Raw genomic sequence first — 22,423 nt, forward strand, 5'->3', positions numbered from 1 at the left:
GGAAAACATATGATTGTGGTGTGCAGGTGACTTCCTGTTGCTTGTGGGATAAAACAGGTTCCTCTCAGCCCAGTGTTTGCCGGCAGTGGCACCCAGTAGTGTAGCCCTGTATTAATGTAAAGCCTTTTAAGTACGGAATAGGACCTCTTGGTACCACCTTATTCTGACGCGGCTGAGTCGGGGTGTGCACACTCTGATGCTCTAGTTCTGTGCAGACAGAAGGTCCATGTGCCCAGAGGGGCCATGAATCTAAGGATTGTAAGAAAATGTATCAATTAATAATGCAACTTGGATTACTCATTTTGAGGTTTTGGCTCCCTAGCATAGCTAGCCATCGTTCTTCATTATTTTTAATGTAATTATTTCTATTTATCAAGATACTTATATAAATACTTATACTTATATACTTATATAAATACTTATATAAATACTTATAAATATACTTATATAAATACTTATATAAAACTTTTGGGAAAATACAGGAAATCAAAATACAGAAAATTGGGACTTCCCTGGTGCCCCAGTGGTTAAGACTTCATGCTTCTACTGCAGGGGGCGCGGGTTCGATCCCTGGTCAGGGAACTAAGACCCCACATGCTGCACGGGGCAGCCAAAAAAACACAAACAAACCCAAAATACAGAAAATTAAATTTATCAGTGGTAACCTCATCATGGACAGATGACCACCGTCAATATGTCACATATATATGTCCCTTCATTTTGTATAGATGTTTGTGTGTATATACTTAACAGATTAGCACCCTGCCATAATTTCTATTTTAAAACATATTTAATTTGCATAACAGTATATTGTGGAAGTTTTTTCATACCAATAAATATTTTTACTGTATTCTTTGTGAGGCTTTAACATTTTTATGCTATAGATTAAGTATAAATAGCTCTATTAATAACCCATGAACATCATTTGAATATGGATTGAATTTATTACCTAGTACTCTTAGGACATTCTCATTTACCAGTCTTTTGTTAACCTGTCACAGAGTCAATAATTAAAAATACACTGGGTACCATTATGTCTTGTAGCCTTAACCTTTAAAAAGGTTGTCCTTGCTTGTCATTTACTAAGTCTTTCTGCTGAGGCTATAAACGTTATATAATATTAGATCTATCCCTACCCAGTTTTGATGAAGTCCATTTGTTCATGTATGTCTCACTAAGAAGGTTTGTTCATAGAAGTTTGTATGTGTCTCTAAGAAAGTTTCAGGTTTACGGAGCACACATGTGTATGATAGGCCATTTTTCTTTGATGGCATAAGGGTTTCTTTCCAGATGCCAGTCTGCTTCTAAGCCAGCAGCTTCTTGCACTGTTTTATAAATACTTAGGGTATCAGCATCAACTGTGAAAAGGCAAATATTGAAATAGATCCTGTTACCTGCGCTTACAAAGAATGTGTTCTGTAGTCCAAAATGGAGGTACTGAGCTCTAGAAACCCAGATGAGGGAGAAACTCATTCTGCGTAGAGGCAGAGATAGAGGGTGACGTTTCAGGTGTATCTTGAGGATTTTACCAAATGGACCGAGAGAAGGAAGAGTACGCCAGGTGGAGGGAATCATCAGAGCCAAGTCATCGAGGTCCAGAGGGATATGCATCATTTAGAGAACTGATGCTATTCGTGGGTGCCAGGAGAGCAGGCTGGAGTGAGATGGCATTTTCAGCTGATTTCCTTAAAACTGTATGGAATGATCCAACACAGAATCACTCCTAAAATGTGGTCCCCAGCCCAAACCTCACCCAGAATTCCAGACCCCCCCTCCTTCAGACACCTGAGGCGTGGCTGGCCTCAAATCAAAGGTTATCCTTTCCCCCACAGACCTGCTCCTCCTCCTCCTGGCTTCCTGTCTCAGGTATTTCTCCTTCCTCCAACTCAGTCTCAAGGCCAGAAACCTGGGATTGTCCCTCAGAACCTAGGAACTGTCTTCTTCCCTCTTCACCTTCACGCCTTCTCAATCACCGAGTCCTGTGAACTGGACCTCGGATGCACCCCCCCGTCTTGCCCTGATCCTCCGTGCCCACTGCTGCTCTCACACCCTCACCCTCAGGGGCTCCCACTGGCCCTCCCGTCTCCAGTCGCGCTTCCTCCCATCCCTTGCAGTATGAATCACATTACTAGATTGTTTAACACCTATCAAGGGTGTTTTCCACAGGTAAAGGCCCCCAACTCCCGAACATGCTGTTAAACCCACATTGAATCTGGCCCTGACTACACCTCTGACTGCATCCTGTTATTCACACTCAAGGCTTTCATCCGCCTGAAATAGAACTCGAAATTCCCAAAGAGTATCCACTGCTCTTTCTGCCTCTTCTCTAATCTATGTCCCCATTTCTCCTTGGGCACTTTTTACAAGAACACATATCACAGGATGATAATGAGCTATTTGTCTCTCTTCTCCCACTAGACTATGAGCTCTTTTGGGAGAGGGACCAAATCTCTTCATTCTGAGCTTGATCCCATCCTGCACCCATGACAGGCATCTCTGATTGACCACGACATTCTTTTTGGATGAGCCTAAACATGCCCCCAAATGATTCTCAACCCTGGGCTTCTGGCTGCCCCCATCAATCCAACAGGGTTTATCAGGCCTTTAGGAAAAAACTTTCAACATACAAGAACATTTTTATAAGTGACCTTTATAAAAGAGGCCCTTAGTACAGTATACCCAAATCAGTGCATGAACATCTGAGCTTAAAATGAGTGATGGTGTTCTTTCCAGAAAGATTCTTCCTTCACAAAAAAAGAAAAAGAAAAAATTTGTTAAGTTGTTGAGTTTACCAGTCAAACAGCTGAAGGAGGAAAAGCATTCTGGGCAGAGAGATGACATAAAATGATCAGGTTTGCCAATTCATTCAGTCAGTCTCAACTGAGCACAGGCTAGAGGAGGAGCTCTCCCCTTGGCTCTGGAGTCCAAGACAAGAAAATCAAGGTCTCAGGTCTTTGTCCCCAAAAGTCAGACATATAAAATGTTCGATTGCAGTATAATATGAAAACTGGCACAGAACCTTCTAGAAGCCCAGAGAAACAACTCACTGGCCTGAGGGGGTAGGAAGGTCTGTTGGACATTTCTGAGTTTGATTTCTATGGGAAGAAATACTGTGATATTATTATGAACAGATGTTGTTATGGACAGATACTATGATGGAATTACTGGGGTATTAACAAAGTCTTGTGCCTTCTTCTAGATGAAAGGCTGTATAAAGGTGTTGAAGGAACAGGCCCCAGACAGTGTGGAGGGGCTGCTGAACGCCCTCAGGTGAGCCTCGGCCCTGTGGGGCAGCCAACCCTTCTGAACCATTGCAAATGTGGATGCTGTTTGGGTCCGAGGGCTAGAACACCAGGCTTAACCCCTTTGCATCTGTTAATACATGTCATCTTCCCAACTGCCTGTTGAGGTCAGCCCCATTTTTGTCATCCCCTTTTTACAGATGGAAGAAACTGAAATTTAGAGAAGTCAGCTCACTTGGCAAAAGTCACACAGCAGATGGCTGAGCCAGGATCTAAACCCAGGCCTGGGTGACCCCGCAGGTCAAAGGCCTGACTTCCAGCCACAATGCTTTGTGGTTGGTGGGGACTTGCAGAAGAAGAAGCTTCCCCGGTCTCACTTCCCCCTGCACCTGTGTTTTCCCAAACCTGGCTGCACAGGAGAATTATGTGGGTAGCTTTTGAAAACACTGATGCTCAGGGTCCAACCCAGGCCAGATGAGTTCGAATCGCTGGGGTAGGGCCTCAGGCATCCATTTTGCATTTGTGGGTTTGCTCTGAAGGTCCCTGGGTGAGTCATACGTGCACCTGCCAACACTGAGAACCCTGCTCTCCCCTGTCTGGATGCCCTTGTAGTTGGCTAGTGCCAACGAGTCATGCCCGAGCACCTGCTGTCTTCCCAAGGGCACATTCACTTAATCCACTTCAGGGGAGGTATTCTTGTTTCTCAGCTGTGACATATCCACAGGAGTTTGTTGAATCATGCCAGTCGGGATTGCAATCTGGAAAGTTCATGGTCCCTGCTGTCTCATTCATCTTTGATTTCCCTCAGTTCCTCTCAACTTCATGCACGTAGTAAATGTTCCATAAGTATAAGTGAAATGGAGCAGTGATCCTCTATGCACATACAACACATATGTTTCGTGCTCTCATTTAATCATCACGAGTCAGAGTGATAAGATCTATTACCCCATCTAATAAATGAAGAAACTGAGATGCACATGAAATGAATAATTATACACTGAGGCTAATCCTTTTTCATGAAGCTGCTAAGTCATCATTCTTCAGAACAGATGAAGAGCCTTCCAGATTCTGTGGGTAAACCAAGGTTTTCTCCATTGGTGCCCATTTCACAAAAGGCTGGCTTTCCACACTCAGTAAGAAGACTTTGGCTTCTGTTGTTTGTTTGTTTGTTTTGCTTTCCAGCATCATTCAATCAAGCAGAGCTTCGAGAGCAGGGCACTGCGGTAGGCTGTGAGTTCCATCCGAATCTCAGCATTTGGTGTCTCCTGTAGACACTGTGAGGAAGTCAAAGAACACAGGTTTTTGAGGCAGGCAGACCTGGATCCAAATCAGAAATCACAAATTGTTTACAAATCATACATCGTTATATTTGTCATCTAGAATGGGTCTTTTAACGTCTCTAAATCTCAGTTTGCACATCTGTAAAATGGAGGCAATGACCTGTCCTACAAAGAGTTAGTGTGAGTGAAATAAAAACTTCCATGGAGTGCTTGGGACGCGGTCAAGATTTTATTACATGTTACTTCTCTTTTCCTTTCTTTTCATGAACTATTTCTACACCAGTTAATGTGAGGAGACAAATTACACCAGTTTTCTTCAGTATATGGACCTGCCTTCGTGCCCCCTTGTGGTGGCAATGAGGACAAGCATTCCCATAAAAGTAAAAAACCCTAACAGTTTAAGTGTTGGGTAATGTTGTTATATGCAAACCCATCTTTTAATATTTGTGACTCAGCAGGGGTGGCCTAGATGGCCAAGATCCTGCACTCAAGCACGTGAAGTCTGCCTCCCTGGAACATGAGATTGCTTGTGTCTCCTCCTTGAAATTATTTGATTAGGTGGAAGATCTGCTTGTTTAATAACCGTAACATAAAACTCCTTTGGAAGGAAGGATCAAATATTAAATCTGAGACTACTCTGGGCATTGAAGTGTGGCTCTTTGTCTAAAGAACCAATGCCAAGTTTGATTTCTAAATATCAGTTATGTCTCCTAAGGTAAAGATGAGCTGGAGAGTCACGATCGAAGCTTTCTCAGAGTGCTGTTTGCACACTGACCGCCATCATTTTCTCTCCATCCAGGTTCACTACAAAACACTTGAATGATGAATCGACTTCCAAACAGATTCGAGCAATGCTTCAGTAAAGCTTTGCTCAGTGAAGAGGATCTTTGAACTGACCTCAGAAGATGTATATGTTTACATAATTTAATACAGATTGATGTTAATACTCGTGTATTTACATAACCGTTTCCTTCTTGTCCCTGAAATATATGGACCTTAATTTGTATCCTGACTGACTCAACCCAGCAGAGCATAAATTGACTGGAGAGCCTTATCTTCGATGTCTGAGACGAAAACCCCTTCTCCAAAAGGAAAATTTTAGAGACATTGATCTTTGCTACTGGAGTTCCTCACACCTTTAACAATCAGAAATTCCTAATAGCTTGTGGTCATGTCTTAATTCTAGATGTGTAATCTCTCTGGGAAGTATAGTTATAGAGACATGAAGTATTTGATTTCCTGGGTCAGCTCAACTACAAGAAACACAACTGTTATCCTGACAGAGAGAGAGGGATCCCAGAAAAGAAAAATGCACGTGGAGACACAAAGCCAAGTGTTTGGAATTCAGCACACCCCCTCTCTTTCCTCAGACAGTGCAGCACACGTGCAACTTTTTTGTTGCACGTGTTTTATTTATCAGCATACTCTCTTCCTGTTTTGATTTATACCCCCTAATGTTCCCTTTCCATTTTGCAAGAGGAAAAATCAGTGTGTTTGCATCAGTTCATGGGAGAGAAGCAAGAAGAGATAGATGTGCTGTTGTGGATGCGTCGGTGGCTGTGGTGGAAGTGGGGCACAGGTGGGGAGGAAGGGCACCCAGGCAACTGAACGGTCATCTCTCTGCTTCAGCCCTCTGTCTCCAGGGACAGGGAAATGGAGCTCTGGCTAAAATTGTGGGTAAGGTTGCTAACGTTCCTGTTGTCTGTGGAGCGCTGGATACACAGCCCCTCCTAATAGGAGCCCTGTCCTCTGGGGACCATCCCTGTGGCAGCAGAGACCTAGACACTTAATTAGTTACCAGAAAACTAGAGGAACTTAGAGGGGAGATTTTCGTTTTCTGGTTATCTAATATTTAAATGGCAGCTCCTTCACGACCCAACTGCTAGCTTGTTGCAATGTATAAACTCTGGCTTGAGTACCTGGATTAAGTCCTAGCCCTGTTGATTCACAGAGTGATCTTGGGAAATTCACTTAAGTTCTCTGTGTCTCACTTTCCTCATCTATAAAATGGGCAAATAAAACAGATAATCTCCAATAGTCCTACAAGACTATGAGTCAATAGAAAGACTGACTCTCACCATCCTTCCTTTGTAAGTAGAATCCAGTAAGCATCACCCCACCTTGCCTTGATGCTTAGCATTATGACAAGGGTCATTCTGTCTGCAGACAGAGCTTAGAATGGAATCTTGGAAATCTTCTATTCTGGTCTCCAGTGGAAAAATGAGACAGAAAATGAAGTCTAACAGGATCACCCCCATGTAGGACTAGAACCCAGGATGCCTCATTCCTGACTCCATGCCCTTTCTTTTTCACCACGTGGCCTATGCATACATACTATGGGGGTGATACTGGACGCTTTTAAATCAACCCTCAGCCTGAACCATATAATTGCTTGCCTATTTCTGATGGAAGGAAAGAGTTGCCCAGGGAACGGTAATTCCCAAAGTTGGGTTTGGTTATATCAGGGTTTGGTGTCATTCACAATGTCCCAATGTCACAATGTCCCAAGGAATGAGCTGTCACACCATTACTTTCCTGACTTTGGTGGCCAGCTGGCATTCCCTTGAGTCCTCCAAGAAGAGGAGAGACATACTTTGGTTTTGTTTATTTTTAACAAAGAAATCCATTCAAGTGACAGAACAGATTACCCAGTCTGTATCTGAATGTCAGTCAACAAGGAGAGGAAAGGCCCTTTTCCTTGGAGCTTTTCAAGCTGAACAAGTACAGCTGCTTGGATGAGGGTTCTCTCATCAGAACAGAAATGCATTAGATGGCTTTCAAGACCTTTCCAAACCTAGGCATTCTAAAACCCTAGAGGAAGCCAGAAATTAGGATAACACTGGGTAAACAAATTCATTAAATATTCAGCTTAAGAAATGTTCTTTTACTTGGCAGCCCCATGTTATCTTTGGGAAACAACTGTCAAGACTAGAAATATAGATGCACTCAATGTTTATCGTCACTGGGTTTACTTTCCTCCCATATCAGGGAAGGAGATTAAGTCTTGGAGAGGGGAAAGGACTTGCAGAGTAAATAGTTGAGCACGTTTATAATTTTTAATTAGACTTTCTATCAAATGGGACCAAACATATGGGAGAGGCTGCCGGCCTGCCCCGATTTAGCCAAGCCACCTTGTTTCAAAGCCAAGATTCACTAGCACGTGGATTCTCAAAAGCCCAGGACCTGAACTATTGCCTCTGACTATCAGGAGGACGGTTAACCGAATGTCTGTGATCACTAACAGGTGATGGGCCTTGGGTCCACTCCGGAGCTAATGTGGGAGACAAATTCTTTTAACAGTCTGTCCGCCAGGCATCAGACATCCTTGAAAAATCACAGCTTTTTGTGCTGCATGCACATGTGTCCACACCCTGTGAGTGGTTCAGGGGAAAGTGCAAGCCACAGTATCCATGTCAATGTTAACTGTATTTCATATTCGATGTCTCATGGTTTTCAAATAAAAGTGTTTTCCATTACTCATATTTATTTTGGGGCAAGCAACAAGGTGAAAATTACATTTCTCAGATGCACTGCTACTTTGGCATTATAACTTTGTTCTCGGAAACCTTTTATGTGCCACTAGGAATTAGTAAAACAAAGTGACAATGAATCTTTTGAATTGTGGTGACCCATTGGGGCTGGAGTATAAACAACCAGAAAGAAAATCCTGGATACTATCCTTTAACTATTAGTTAATATCATGCTTCATGGGTGTTTGCTCTTAGTCATCACCATTGTATCAAGTTATTAATGGTAAACTGAGGTTTTTGATACATCATCACATTTAAATAACAGCAATTTCATGCTTCCTCAAAAGAAAAATGAAGCTCACTCAATCTTGGAATCTAATGGTGCAGAAGACATCAGAAACTTCTCATTCAGTCTTGTATCCCAGACAGATAACAGATTTTTCTAGATGTTAATAATAAACATTGGAATTTTATCTTAAAGAAACAAAAACTTTGGAACCCAATTTCCCCACTACATCTATAAAGGCTGTTGCATACACAAAGCTGTTTAAAAGTTGTTGTATATTGTTTGCTGAAGTCCCTGTAATTTTTTTTGCCTGCTTTGCCTCTTTTTGTACAGAAGTTTTGAGTGTGAGATGAAAATTAAAGTTTGGTACATATATTTAAAAATACACCTCTTTTATATGATGTTCAAGGTTAAGTGGGTAATAAGCACATGATCACAGATACTTGCTAAACATAGATATTTGCTAAACACCGGCTCTGCGGACCAGGAAATCACACCAACTGCCCTTCACCTCTCTATGCCTCAATTACTTCATATACCCCAAATCTGAAATACCCAAAATGAACTAGTCTTGGTTCCAGCTGTATTTATTCATTTCAGCAAAGACCCCCATTATTTTTTTAAAAAGGCATAAAATACGGAGATACGTGACTGATATCTAGAGTTGCATGAGACCTACTTATTCAAGGATGCTAAGAAATAAAAGAGCATTTATTTGCTCTTATTTTTTCTCTTGAGTACAGTAGCACTTTATGGATTTGGCAAAATTAGCAAATAGCCTATTCCACAAAAGTTCATTTTTCAGGCAACTTAAACTCTAAAGCAATTCTCTTAACTATTAAACACTGAAACTTTTCTAGAGCATTACTTTTAATCCCTGAACCTTTTAAGCTAATCACCTAAGACCTAACTGTGTGTGCTCTCAGTGGGTCAGAGTCCCCAGCAGAGACCTTCCATGATGCCATATACAAAACACAAAGGGAAATGAATAGGAATGGTAAATTTTCTGTACATTGACACAGACAAATTATAAACGGACAAAGCTGGAAAGAGAGAAAATGAAAGGGGCCTTTGAGAGAGAGAGAGAAGAAGGGGAGAGAGAGACCCTAATTAAATAAGTGATGAGAGTCAAAAGACATGAAAAAGAAATGAGTAAGCATAAGTGTAATTGTCAAGAGGAGCACAGCTGGTGAGGAACTGAATATCCTTCATACCAACCAGAAATTTGGTTGTTAATCAGAGTTCTCTTGGAAGGATGGTAAAGAAGAGCTCAGACGGCACATTCCTGAAACCTGGTGAATATTTGCAAGCTGTAGTCACACCTGATTTCGTGCTTTATCAGTAAGCAGACAGAATTTCTAGATGTTTGCTGTTTGAAAGGTGTGTGGGATAATTAGTCATCACAATGTAAATGACCAATTAAATAATACTGTATAATGTTGATTAATTTATTTATTCATATTCATTAAGCACATTAATCTATCCAATACCAAAATCCTGGTCGCTATTAGTAACCTCCACCCTGACTGAGCACATCCTACACGTACCTCTTACTCAGTAAATAGAAAGGTCTTGGCCATTCTGTCTGCTCCAGCTCACAGGTCAAACTCCAAAGAAGGGACTTTTTCTGCCCTGGTGACATCAAGTTCCTGCGACTGTATTTTTATTACTGTAGCTCTTCCCTTGCCTGATGTCCCAGAATTTAGTTTAAAGTGTCTTTTAGGCTGAAAGTTCTTGTAAACTCAAAATAGTCTTTTCTCTATAGGATCTTCCAGTTTTCACTATCAAATTGCACATTTCCAGATTCCTCTTTCTCTCTGCCTGCACTTTCTGTTCATTTTAAATTGTCCTTGTTTGCCCCATAACAGGCTTTTTCTCAAGTCAGAAGCTATATTTTATTAACATTCCTAAGCCACCCAAGAGCTAAAGTCTTCAATGTTGTGACTTGAGGACTGGTAGTTCTAAAATGCTTCTTAAACCTTGAAGAAGCTTGTCTCTAGAAAATATCAAAAGTACTTGGAGGAGGCTATAAAATTATCTCCCTCCAAATTTCAGTAGGTTTGAAAGGGTTTTTTTATTCCTTTTGTGTGATAGAAATAATGCGATCACTATTGGGAGAAGTTATAAAGGTGGTGGTGTTACATGTGAATATGGGTGGGGAGGATGAAAGGACAGGGAGCTCTAGGCTGAACCAGGTGAGTGTTTACTATCTCCAAAATGTTCCATGGGCATTTCCACTCCCGTGATGCTGTCTTTAACGCACACCCTCTTCCTCACTGTCTATCTGAAGTTTACTTGGGCTTCAAGTAAACTTGATGATCCACTTCCTCCGTGAAGCTTTACCTAGCTAACCCAGTCCATGCTAATCCTCTCCTTTTGGCTCCTAATGCATTTAATTTATTTGATGTTAAATATAGGCCACTGCACAGTACTTTAAAATGTATTTGGTTTGTCCATTAGATATGTAAGTTCCTGTGGGCAGAAAATGTGACCTACAGAGTGTCAAGCTCAACATAGGCCAGTGGCCAATAGAAGCTGCCTGCAAAGAGAAAATTTCAGGGTCCTGAAACTCGAGTGTGCTGAAATGAGACCCTGATAATTAATTTCTACAGCTCACAGCCATCCACAGCCACAAACTACCAGCTCCTCTGACTGGTCAACTTTATTCGTGGAGGAAATATTTACCTACCTGTCAGGGTATTTTTAACCTCTGTGGACACAGAGTTTGCAGCTTGCAGCAGATCTGCCAGGAGTCCAGTTGAGAAATCAAGCTGTTGTCTTGATCAGAAGTCAGAGTCAGCTAGTTCTGGCACGGGCAGACATGCTAGTTGGATGAAGTTTTGCTTGGTCTGGTGCTAGGCTGCTACTCTGTCAGAGAGTTGACCTTGAGGCAGAGGCAGAAACGCAAGTGAAGCAATTTCCAATAACTTGACCAATCGATTCAGCACCTTGGACAGCAATCTAGGCCTGTCGCCCTGACCGTCCACCGCCATGTACCCTGGAATCCATAAGTCCTATTCTTGGTTCAACTTTGTCTCTAGAACTCTGGTTATCAAGACAATATGTTCCTCATAAAATTAAAGTTTCACGGTAGCTGGAAAAGCATTTTTCTTTGTATTGGGACTTCTGAATATCGCATAAGATGGGCAGGAAGTCATTTTGGAAAGGCCCATATATCATCTTGCGTTTTCATATTCACAATATTTTAAAATTCAAACCAAACTCATAAAAATAAATCTCTCCTCTTCTTTACCCCTATTCCTCCAGCTGATTATTAAGACCTAACAAATATCCTTTTTAAAGAGCTCTCAAAATCTGTCAAATTCTCCTCAGTTCATTTTGCTTTATTTACTCCAAGCTTTACCATCTCTTCTTTAGAAGGTCACTCATCCTTTACTTTCTCCCTCCTCTAATCCATTCTGCATACAGCTAACAAACACACCTTTCTGTGACATATGTTTGACAATGTTGTGCCACACTATTGCCTTTAGCAAGTTCCCTGAAGTATAGTCTTGGAGATGTTAATTGGTGTTCCATGAAAAGAAAATCAATTTTCAAGTACTTGTGAAACAGGTTAAACAGATTATTTTATTTACTTATTCTTTTTTCTACTAGAATTTTTTATTCATTGTAAATCTCCGCAGGAGGGTAGAGCATGTGATATGTAGCAATTCTCAAATGTATTTGTCTACAGAATTCATATTTCACAGAACATCTATGATTTCTCATGGACATTAGCATTCTGCAGAAACACTGCTTAATCAAACCTAACAACTTAATTTTCCCATCTCACTTACCTTCTATCAAACATGCATCCCATTTTTCCATGCTATAAAAAACATTCACAGTTTTCTGATATAACATCTATTTTCTTCATTTTTATAACATTGCTAATAACACTGTTCCTTCTGCCTGAAATTCTACTTCCCCTAATTTGTCTTGTGAAATCCTGTTCATCCTTTAAGACATTGCTCAAATGGCTCTTCTTCTTTGACTCTTTCCATGCTTTACCCAAGCGAAGTTAGTTACTCTTTCCTGCACGTTACCATGTTCCCATCTCCATTGTACCATTCTCAGATTTAGGTAGTACCAGAGAGACTAGTGGTGAACAGCTGTGCTTAGGTCTCATTTTTTCTCTTGCCCAAATATGTCATAGAAATAGTAATCCACATCTGAGACTTCTTTAAAAGAATCTATTTTTTTTCCAATCAACTCTGTAATTTAAAAAATAATAATTATGTACCATTTGAAGATCTAAAACTAGTCACTAGTCACTTAAGAAACCATCTCAACTGACATTTTTAGGCAGGTATTTTCAGTAAATAGTGTTGAATTTTTCCATATTTGTGAGGTTTGTTCATGTACTCTATACATTTCTTTTGATTTAAGTAGTTTGCATTTTCATAGAAAATGGTACATTTTATCCACATTTAAAAATATTTAGCAAAACCTTTTAGAAATTATTCATTATTTTATTATTTTCTCTTTGCCTGTGGTTACATCTACTTCCTTACAATTAACATTTTTGAATTTGTGTTTCTTTTTTTTTACCTTGACTAGACAAATACATGATTTATCTGTTCATGTTTGTATATACATGTATGCACACGTGCATGTGTGTGTATGTTGTAAGAAGTAGCTATTGAATAGCAGTTCATGATTTAAGAGAGGGAAGGCACTCAAAGTCCAAACAGCAGCCTAGGTTTTCATTCAGGTCACATAACTTACTAAATGTGTAATCTTGGGCAACTTTATTTGTGCCTCAATTTTTTTTTTTAAATTTATTTCTTTATTTATTTTTGGGTGTGTTGGGTCTTCGTTTCTGTGCGAGGGCTTTCTCCAGTTGCGGCAAGCGGGGGCCACTCCTCATCGCGGTGCGCGGGCCTCTCACTATCGCGGCCTCTCTTGCTGCGGAGCACAGGCTCCAGACGCGCAGGCTCAGCAATTGTGGCTCACGGGCCTAGTTGCTCCGCGGCATGTGGGATCTTCCCAGACCAGGGCTCGAACCAGTGTCCCCTGCATTGGCAGGCGGACTCTCAACCACTGCGCTACCAGGGAAGCCCTGTGCCTCAATTTTATCATCTGTGAAATTATGTTAATTATAAAAATGTGACAAAGGGCCTTGTACCTAGTGACCAATCGTTAGTCATATTTATTGTCTATTGTAGTAATTTTTTATCTTCATTATTTCCCACTTTGTTAGTTAAAGTTCCTTATTTTATTTTTTACCTTTCTTATTTTTATAATGTCTTATGTGGAATATTTAGTGGGTTTTTTTTTCCTCTGTTCATGAAAAAACTCTTTTAGGAAATGCATTTTTCTATGATAATACCTTTAGCTTCACCTCATTATCATTTTTACTAGGTTATTTTATACTCTGAGTGTAATTTTTCTTCCATTTATGCATAATTTAGGAGTAATTTTAAATATCTAAAGAGTTAAGGATTTTGTTGGGTTTTGTACTCCAATTTTTGTCATTAATGTTAGTATTATTGTATCATGATCAGAATGTGTGACCTATACCATTGCTGTCATTTTGGAATTAATCGAGGTTTTCTTTGTAGCCTGATATCTTAGTTTGAATTCCCCCCAGAAGCAGAGCCTCATGCTAAGACTTAGTCACAAGTAGTTTATTTAGGAGATGAACCCAGGGAGCAGGGGCAGGAGAACAGAGAGAAAGAGACAGGGCAGGAGGAGGACCTAATAACAGATGCACTGTTGAGCAAGTTACTTCTGAGGACAAGTAGGGCCCAATCCTCCTGAAAACTCTCTAAGGAACTGTACAGAAGCTCCTAAATATCATCTCCTTGAAGACTGGTTGCTGGAGCAATCCATCCCCCTGGGCTGCACCTGTGAATGGACTGAGCAACCTTCCTTCATTTCAGAGAAAGCCAGGAAACAGAGAAGTGGAGAGAGATAGTCCAACCTCTGGCGGGCCACTGACAATGCGTATGGGAACTGCCCACTGAAGCTGCCCGTGACATCCTGGATAGGCCTAGGGGATCTGGTGTGGGAGCCCATCTTGTATGTTACACACAAAATCATCTCCATCCATTTGTAAAGTGTGCCAGTGATAAGGTTTTATTTTTTAAAGGCTCTTTGGGGTATAATTTCCAGCCTTTGCTTCTAAATTTGTATCAAAGAGTAGCTCAGTACTTCACAAGGCAGACAATTCTACTCAGGAATATGAGATCGTATTACCATTACAAAAGACATAGAGATGCAGAGGTGTAGAACTTTCTTATTTATCAGATGGTAAGTAATAGCTCATATTTATTTGACTAAGAGTTTCGTTATGTCAAAGTGTAACTTGAAGAGTAAATAACTCTCATGCAGATTAAGAACATAGAATAGATGCAATCTGAAATGGTTAGTATTAATAATTTACTGGAAGTGTATTTTTTCCTTTTATTACAAATAATAACACAGATTTTATAGAGCAACTTCTTATCTAGATAGAAATAATAACCCTGTAGGAAATTATATTTGTAATACTTTATGGTGGGAGGAGAAAACTTGAATGCCTCTTTCTAATTAAGAGACTTGGAGTTTTTTCTTTGGTTTCAATATAACTTGTTTTTATACCTTATACTACTTCTGAAAAATCATCCCAAAGGATTTTGGATTGTCCCATGATATGATAAAGTCAGCATAAAATTAATTGTGGCAAGTAAAGTACATACATTTATAAAAACAGAAAGGGGAGCTAAGTAGAGTATATAAAGAACATCTAAAAATATTTAGGACAGATGATGGATTAACACTACTACTGGTAATTTGGGATCTTATGTAACATAAGATGTTACAGATGGTAGGAATTATGGATATGAAAGGTCTCACTCTGACAGACTTTGCCAGTGTTTTTAATAAATGTCCCCTTCTAGCCTTAGACAGAGTTGGGCTGTTTGAGAAGCAGCCATGCATGGTATGTTGATTTAAACTACCTGTTATTAGCTCATTTTGTAACCTCAGGATAATTAGACTATACCTGTGGAATTATAGTTTCACATGTACAATTTTTTCAAAGGGGTGTCAAATTAACATCTCTGAATTCTTGTGGTGATAAGTGAAGATCATTGACCCAGGGATAAAAAGGAGGAAGTTCTCTACGAAAATATCCTTTATTTCTTGCCCAGAACTCGGTCCCCTTTTTTTTTTTTTTTCTCACTTACTGACTTACTTACACTGAGTATAAAACCCATGTGCTAATTGCCAGTGATATGGTTATGAAAGTCAGAGAATTCACATTCTATTGGGGGGACATAAATATGATTCAATTCGATAAGTATTATGATAGAGATAAACACAAAGTCACGTGACAGGAAGGACATGGGAAACCTAACCTAGCCTGGTTGGGGGGAAGTCAAGGAGGTTATCTTGGCAAAGGCAGCTGAGCTTTGAAGACCAGAAGAGCTTTGATACCCTGCAGAGGGGCAAGGGATAGAGGGCAACTGTTTCAGATAGAAATAGCATCACGTGCAAAGGCAAGAGGCCATAACACCATCAGGGGCTTTATATGGATGCAGCATATGGGTTTTGTTTTTCCTGAAGGTGGGAGATAAAAGATGGGAACCCAATGAGAGGTGAGGCCAAACAAGAAAGTGAAAGGCTATGAGGGTGATAGGAAGATATAGAAAGACTTTAAACTGAAACATGACATGGTCAAATTTCTGCCTTTCAGAGATTATTCTGACTGATGTGTGGGAGGATGACTTGGAAAATATAGACTGAAGAGAGAAAACCAACAATTAGTAATAAGTGTACAAATAAATATAAATGCTTATGCATTGTACCAGGAGCTAGCCCATAAGTTAATTATGCATATTAACCTCTCTACACGATCCCTGCCATTTAATAAATCCCATTTTTACAGAGGAGAAAATTGAGGCACAAAGAAGTAAAGTAAATGCTCCAGGTTCTCAGAGCTGTAAGTGGCAGGTCTGGGATTCTAAACCAGGCAGCCGAGTTCCAGAGTTCATGCTGTCAGTCACTGTGCTATAGAAACTTGCCCGATTATGGGCTCTCACTGTGTGTGTGTATAGGTAGTGGGTTCAGCACTTAGCATACTTTATCCCAATTACTCTTCACAGCAATAGCTGAGGGGAGGTGATAGTACTATCCCCATTTTACAGATGAGAAAACTGAGGCACAGAGAGGTTGGATAAGTTTCCCAAGGGCACACAGCTAATAAAGGTCAGATGGAAGATTAGGACCCAAGCTGTCTCATTCCAGAGCCTATGCCTTTAATTGCCGTGGTCCTCCCCATCAGCAGGTGATTGCTGGAGTTCCATAGTGGCTCTAACTATTGAAGCAGAAACTTACCTGATATAAAGCCCTCGTGGATGTTAGAAACTGAAGGATTCAGAATGAATTAAAATCAGTCTGCCAAGACTGGAATCTCTTTACTTCTTTTGATGTGACTGGACTTGCTGATTTCCCTGACTAAAATCTTCCTCACTAGATTCTGAGCTTTTTGAAGAAAGGGACACTGATTTGTTTATCCATATATTCCAGATACATATTAAATAGGAGATAAGCAACTTAATTAATGCACCCCAACCCGAAAATGTTTCGTCATAGGCAAAGGGGTCTTTGAAAAAACAAAATGTATGTCTAACCATTAAGGATGTTCCAGGGCAGACTTTTTCACAGGGAGAACATCAGTATTGTACCATCCAGATGGTAACTACTAACCACATGTAACTACTTAAATTTAAATTAGGTAAAATTAAGTAAATTTTAAAATTTAGTTCCTCAGTCTTACCAGCCACATTTCAAATGCTCAGTAGCCACATATAATGACCACTGTAGTGACACAGAGAGAGAGAGCATTTCCATCATGGCAGAAAGTTCTATTGAAGAGGAATTACATGGCCGAAAGTTCTATGGAAGAGGGCTTGCACGTTCCCCAGTCCTTGAAACGTCAGTGTCAAAACCTCCTGGACAAATTTCTGCAAAGCAGTTTTCTGGCTTCTATTTCAGACCTACTGAATCAGAATTTCTTTGCAAGGAGCCAAGAAATTCATTTTCCATATGCATCTATGTGATTTATTTTAAGAAACACTGATTTAGACCTTTGGATTTCCATATTTTTGCCTAAAAACCCCTTTGTTCAAATAAAAACTTAACTAGAATCCCAGCCGGTAAACAAGCATAAGTCACGCTTGTTGACACGGTGGGGGTGATGGGTCGGGACACCTACCTGGGCAGGTGTGATGTCTGCCTGATCTCTGTGGAGCACTAAAGAACGAAGACACTGAACTTCACACTTTGAAAACTAGTGGTTCAGAGGTTATGGAAGCTTCCCAGGAGCTCTATGGTTCTGACTCCCTAAAGAATGGGAATATAGATGATGTGAAGATGGGGTCATCAGGGCCATCTCCCAGCGCCTGTGATCCATAAGCCGGGCCTGGAAACGTGGGCGATATTTTGAACATGGGTGTCTGCACAGCTAATATGTATGAAGGTTTAAAGGTTGAAGTGTCCTGCAGTAAGCCAGGCTCAGTGATAAATCACCATGGTGTGGATGAGAAGTGAGGGATTGGGTCACACTGCTTCTCCATCAGCGTGCCTGATTCTCATCATCTTGTGGGATTCTTCTCTACATGCTAGCTCTTGCCAGTTGCTATGGCCCTAAGTAAAGTCAAAGTTGGATCTTGGGCTTTGGGGACTCCACAATCTAGGGACCGATATGTTTCAGAGCTAGGGAAGACACAGCTTCATGAGGTGGTGAGGGGATATGAATGGAGGGTTGAGAAATGATGATGTCAGTCAATCTCTGAAGACTAGATCTAGAGCCAGGGTCGATTTCTGCTCAGGTGGTGTGCATGACTATCACTCAATCAAAGTAGAGGTGTGATGGGAGGGGAAAGGGAATCCTTAACCAAGTGGATTTGGACACACCCGCTGGTTAACACAGCCCATGTCCTAAGGTCGGAATAATGCCACCTGCTGGGTTCTTGGGGTTGGTCCACCTTTTCACCGGGGCCGATGTTATGTCATTTGAGTGCAGCAAGTCCTGTGCTGGGACTTTTATCAGTTCATGAAGCTTCTAAACTCACTTTGAGATCTGTGAGGAATGAATGCCATGCAGTCGTGGGAGAGACAGGCAACCAATCATCCTCATTCTTTCACCCCATGTTCAATTTAACACAGTCACTGGCATCTACACTGAGCAGTTCCCCCAGTGAGGACAGATAATGACTGTAAGGCTGCCATTAAAGCAAGATCCTTGTAGATGAAATTTTTTATCCTTAATAAAGTGCAAGTGCTTTTGGTCCCCAGTGTTTCTTCCTCTGAATGAGCCATGGTTGAGCATTGATAATCATCTGTGCATGTAGATATGTTTACTGAGTCTCACGCATTGCCATGGGTCCTTCCGGCTCTGACATTTGACAGCTTGTGTGTTGCAGTAACTATAGTGAGGGCATGGAATGAATGAATGAGCAAAACACAGACAGAATGCTATTCTTCTGAACCATTTTTATTTTCAGGGTTTCGTTTGTAAACTACAGAGCAAACCATATTTATTTAACTTAATCTATCAGGATGACACTTCATTCAATTAAGAAATTTTAATTAACTAATGAAGATTTCATTGTCTACCCTTTTTATGTTCACATTAGAGTAGGCCATTTTGATGACAACTTTTATAGCTGCAATTAAATATTTCTAATAGATTTAGTTAAAATTTGCAAATAATAAGGCATATTTCATCTTTATTTTATTATTCATGGCATATCCAATTTAGCCTTGTGGCAGTCACCCAGCTTTCTGTGTCTTCTCTTGTTTCTTTTTACAGGTCTGTGCTTTACTTAAGAGAAAAGCTTGAGATACTGATCAATCAGGATTGTTAACATCCATGAATTTAACAATGGATCCATGAACAAGGGAAGCCCTCCTTTCCCTGCTGTGGTCTGTGGAGTCAGGCAACCCCAAGTGACCGCCTCACCTGTGTATCTCACAGCTTGACCAGCATAAATCCAGAGGGCGACAGCTTCGCCTGTGTCCCTGGATGCTATGCCATTCAGAATGCCTTTTCATGGCACTCCTAGGAGAGGGCCATTCTGCTAATGCCTGCACACCCCAGTGGTGAGGAGCTTATACCTCCAAAGGAACACTGCTCAGTTAGCTAGTTGACATTGATTTTTAATGCATTCTTTATATTCAACTAAAATATATCTTGGTTTTACCTTACATTCACTTGATTCTGGATCTAGTTTTTGGGTCTTCATTCATTATTCAAACATGTATTTACTCTCCATTACATTCCTTTGGAAGGAATGGAATGGGTAGAAACTGAAACCAAACAAAGTGCGTTTACCCCCAGTTCCCAGAGGTCCGGAGACACTGACTAAGCCCTTTCTACATTTCTCTTCTTCCCCCCATTTCTTCGGCTCTCCTTCATGTGCCGTGTTGTCCAACTCCTTCACCTCCTGGTCTTTCTCCTTCAGTTTGTGATGGTGACCAACCCACTGGTGAAGGCCAGATCCCTGCCTGTTTTCTGCTGTCTCCAACACAACATGCCTGTATCGGGAACTTCCTTCAATATCAAAGATATAAATCAGATCATCCAAGACAAGAATGGAAGGAGAATCTCCTTGTGGGGAAGATCAGCTGGACTTTCTGACCCCACCTGCCCCACTGAGTCACTCTCCCCTTGCGCTGATCCGACTGTCTCCAGCTGGAGAGCTGCTCAGCTTCCAGAGAGAAGATCCAGCATCAGACGGTAGCAGGTTTTAACACACCCCAATCTGGAGCCAGATACAACGCATATCCTCCTCTTTGCCAGGCACCTTGCCCTGGGAGGGTTTTAGTTCCTTTAGAGGCATTTTTGACTAACCAACCATGACAAATGCTCAGAAGGCTAAAGCAAGACAATACCGTGAACATCAGTGTCCAAAAGGCAGAACGAAGAAAGTCCACTGATTTTTTTTTTTTTTCCATGCTGATGATACGTGGGTAACCTCTTCCGAGAGGTCTACTGTATCTTGTCAAAATCCAATTACTGTGATCATCAGACATTGCTATGAGTGTTGGCCACACTTCTAGGATAGGAGCAGCATGTCTCCTAAAAACAGCAGACGTTCCATCCAGCCACCTCAGGAAAGAGGTCTGTTCCTCAGACAGGAAACTAGAATCAACAAGAAGGTTAACACACAGCTGTGGTGATTCCTGCTCTTCGGAGCCCGAACGCTCTTGGATCCAGACACTGATGATAGTAAATGCCCGGATGTATGGGCTCCGGGAGGAAAGTGTAAAGTTCATGCCTAACGTGTTAGGATCTGGAAAGGAGGCATTACAGCCCTGGGCACAGGTTGAAGATGCTGAACTCACAGGGTGCGCTTTACACATTAGGAGTCAGTGCCCTGTTGGGGCCTTGAGTTGCCCTAAGCATCTATGGGTTATTTGTTGAGCTCCACAGATCTCATGAGCCCTGGTCTGTGGCCACACTTTCAGTCTTGATCTAACAACCTGCCTCTCCCTCTCACTTACCACTGTTCTCCTGGCCTCCTCAAACCTAGGCATCTCCAGCTCCCAAAAAAGCCCTTTCCTTCCTTCCATGGAACAGTCCTCCAGCCTGTAAGAGTTTCTCTTCCCTGAGCACCACAATTCTGACTATTGATGCTGCTTATTTTCCTGCTGTTTCAAGGTGGCTGAGAGATTATTTTTGATTCGTTTTCACATGGATCTATGTGTTTTTTTTTTCCCCCAGCAGAGTCATGGACTTTTGGAGGCTGGAGATGAGACCAGAAATTCTCTGTATCTCTTCATTGTACAAACCCCACTTCTCCTGCCGGCTCACAGCTCCCAAGTAAGCTGTTAGAGCCACCCCTGGATGCATGAGTTAACATGCTACGTGGAACTTCTAGTAATACCAATGAATTTGGTCCAATCTATTGCTATAGTCTACCCTCCCTGGCTGAACACCCATAAAATCCATTCCGACTCACGTTCCCCAAGTTTCTGCCAATATAGTAGCACAATTTCCATTCTTCTGGGTGTAAGCTGTTTCCACCTGGGCCTTAATATGTACTTATCTCTGGGGCATAAAAAGATGTGACTCTAACTATGGGTCTGTTGGCAACAGAGGACGATTGTGGTAGATTTTAAAGAGACTGATCGTCCACTATTAAGTCATCTACCCCAGGTAAAATTAAATAATAAGGTTTTTCAGGTACAGGAATGTGAGTCTAACTTCAGTGTACAGGAGAACAAGCTAATTTCAGTGCCAAGGGAAATCCAGAGTGATTTGGAGGCTTAAGATTGTCAGTTTCATCTGCGGCCAACCAGATGTTCTCAATTCTAGTTTTAGTCTCCTAATCTTTCCTAATAAGTGTCCTCACTTTCGCATGAGAAACTTGGCAAGACTCTGAATTCAACTGTTATTGTAACTCAGTAACTTGCATAATAAATTTTTTGTTGATTTTTTCCACAATATCAGCCCCGAAGCTATAAGAAATGAGAACATATTTTAGAACCGTCTTGGAAGCTCTCTGCTCCTCAATCTGTGATTTGAGCTGACAGTGAAAGGACTAGAGTTTGTCACTTTCTTTCTGTAATTGCTCAAGTGCACTCTGAAGAATCCTCCCACACCACAGTCCCTATTGTCATCATTACTGCCGCAAAGGCCATGGGCTTCCAAGGCATGTCTTCAGTTGGCACTTTATCACATTCAACCACAGGCGACAGCTGGACTAATGGTGATGCCACTGCATGCCATAGATTGCTAGCACCTCATTTCCTATTGGCAAAAAAAATAGCACTACACTCAAGTTCAAAGACAGAACCAAGCCAATCCCTGAACCCCAACTTTGTGTGTCTATCTCCTGAGACCATTCCCGATAACAATTCTATCTCAGTCAAGGTTGAATCAGGAGATAGATGGCATACAGTTATTTGAACAGAAAAAATATAGGGAATTATTAACTATAACAGTTGTAATTAATCTATAAAGGAGTAAAGAGTACTCTAAAGAATTCCCTAAGGTTGATGGAGAGCACCTAAGGAAGAAATAAACTTGGAAGGCAGAGGCCCTCTCCAAGGATGGGGTTCACCTCACTGGGGAAGGTGCTGTTTATACTCTGCTGGATGGCAGGGAAGTTCACTGTTTTACCCCAAGTCAACGCTGGTCCACAGACACTA

General features: G+C 41.1%; 1 protein-coding gene across 3 annotated transcripts in view; it reads left to right on the plus strand.

Moving 5' to 3' along the window:
• CYRIA (CYFIP related Rac1 interactor A) overlaps nucleotides 1-8,639 on the plus strand; it is a 108,091-nt gene extending 99,452 nt beyond the window's left edge. For all 3 annotated transcript variants that reach the window (XM_057558602.1, XM_057558603.1, XM_057558604.1), the window contains 2 exons: nucleotides 3,200-3,270; nucleotides 5,322-8,639. In XM_057558602.1, coding sequence (XP_057414585.1) covers nucleotides 3,200-3,270; nucleotides 5,322-5,385 — 135 coding nt within the window. In that variant the 3' untranslated portion in view covers nucleotides 5,386-8,639. The remainder of the gene's footprint in view (nucleotides 1-3,199; nucleotides 3,271-5,321) is intronic.
• The last annotated feature ends 13,784 nt before the right edge of the window (nucleotides 8,640-22,423 follow it).

This window comes from Balaenoptera acutorostrata, chromosome 12 (genome assembly GCF_949987535.1).
Source record: "Balaenoptera acutorostrata chromosome 12, mBalAcu1.1, whole genome shotgun sequence".
NCBI lineage: Eukaryota > Metazoa > Chordata > Mammalia > Artiodactyla > Balaenopteridae > Balaenoptera > Balaenoptera acutorostrata.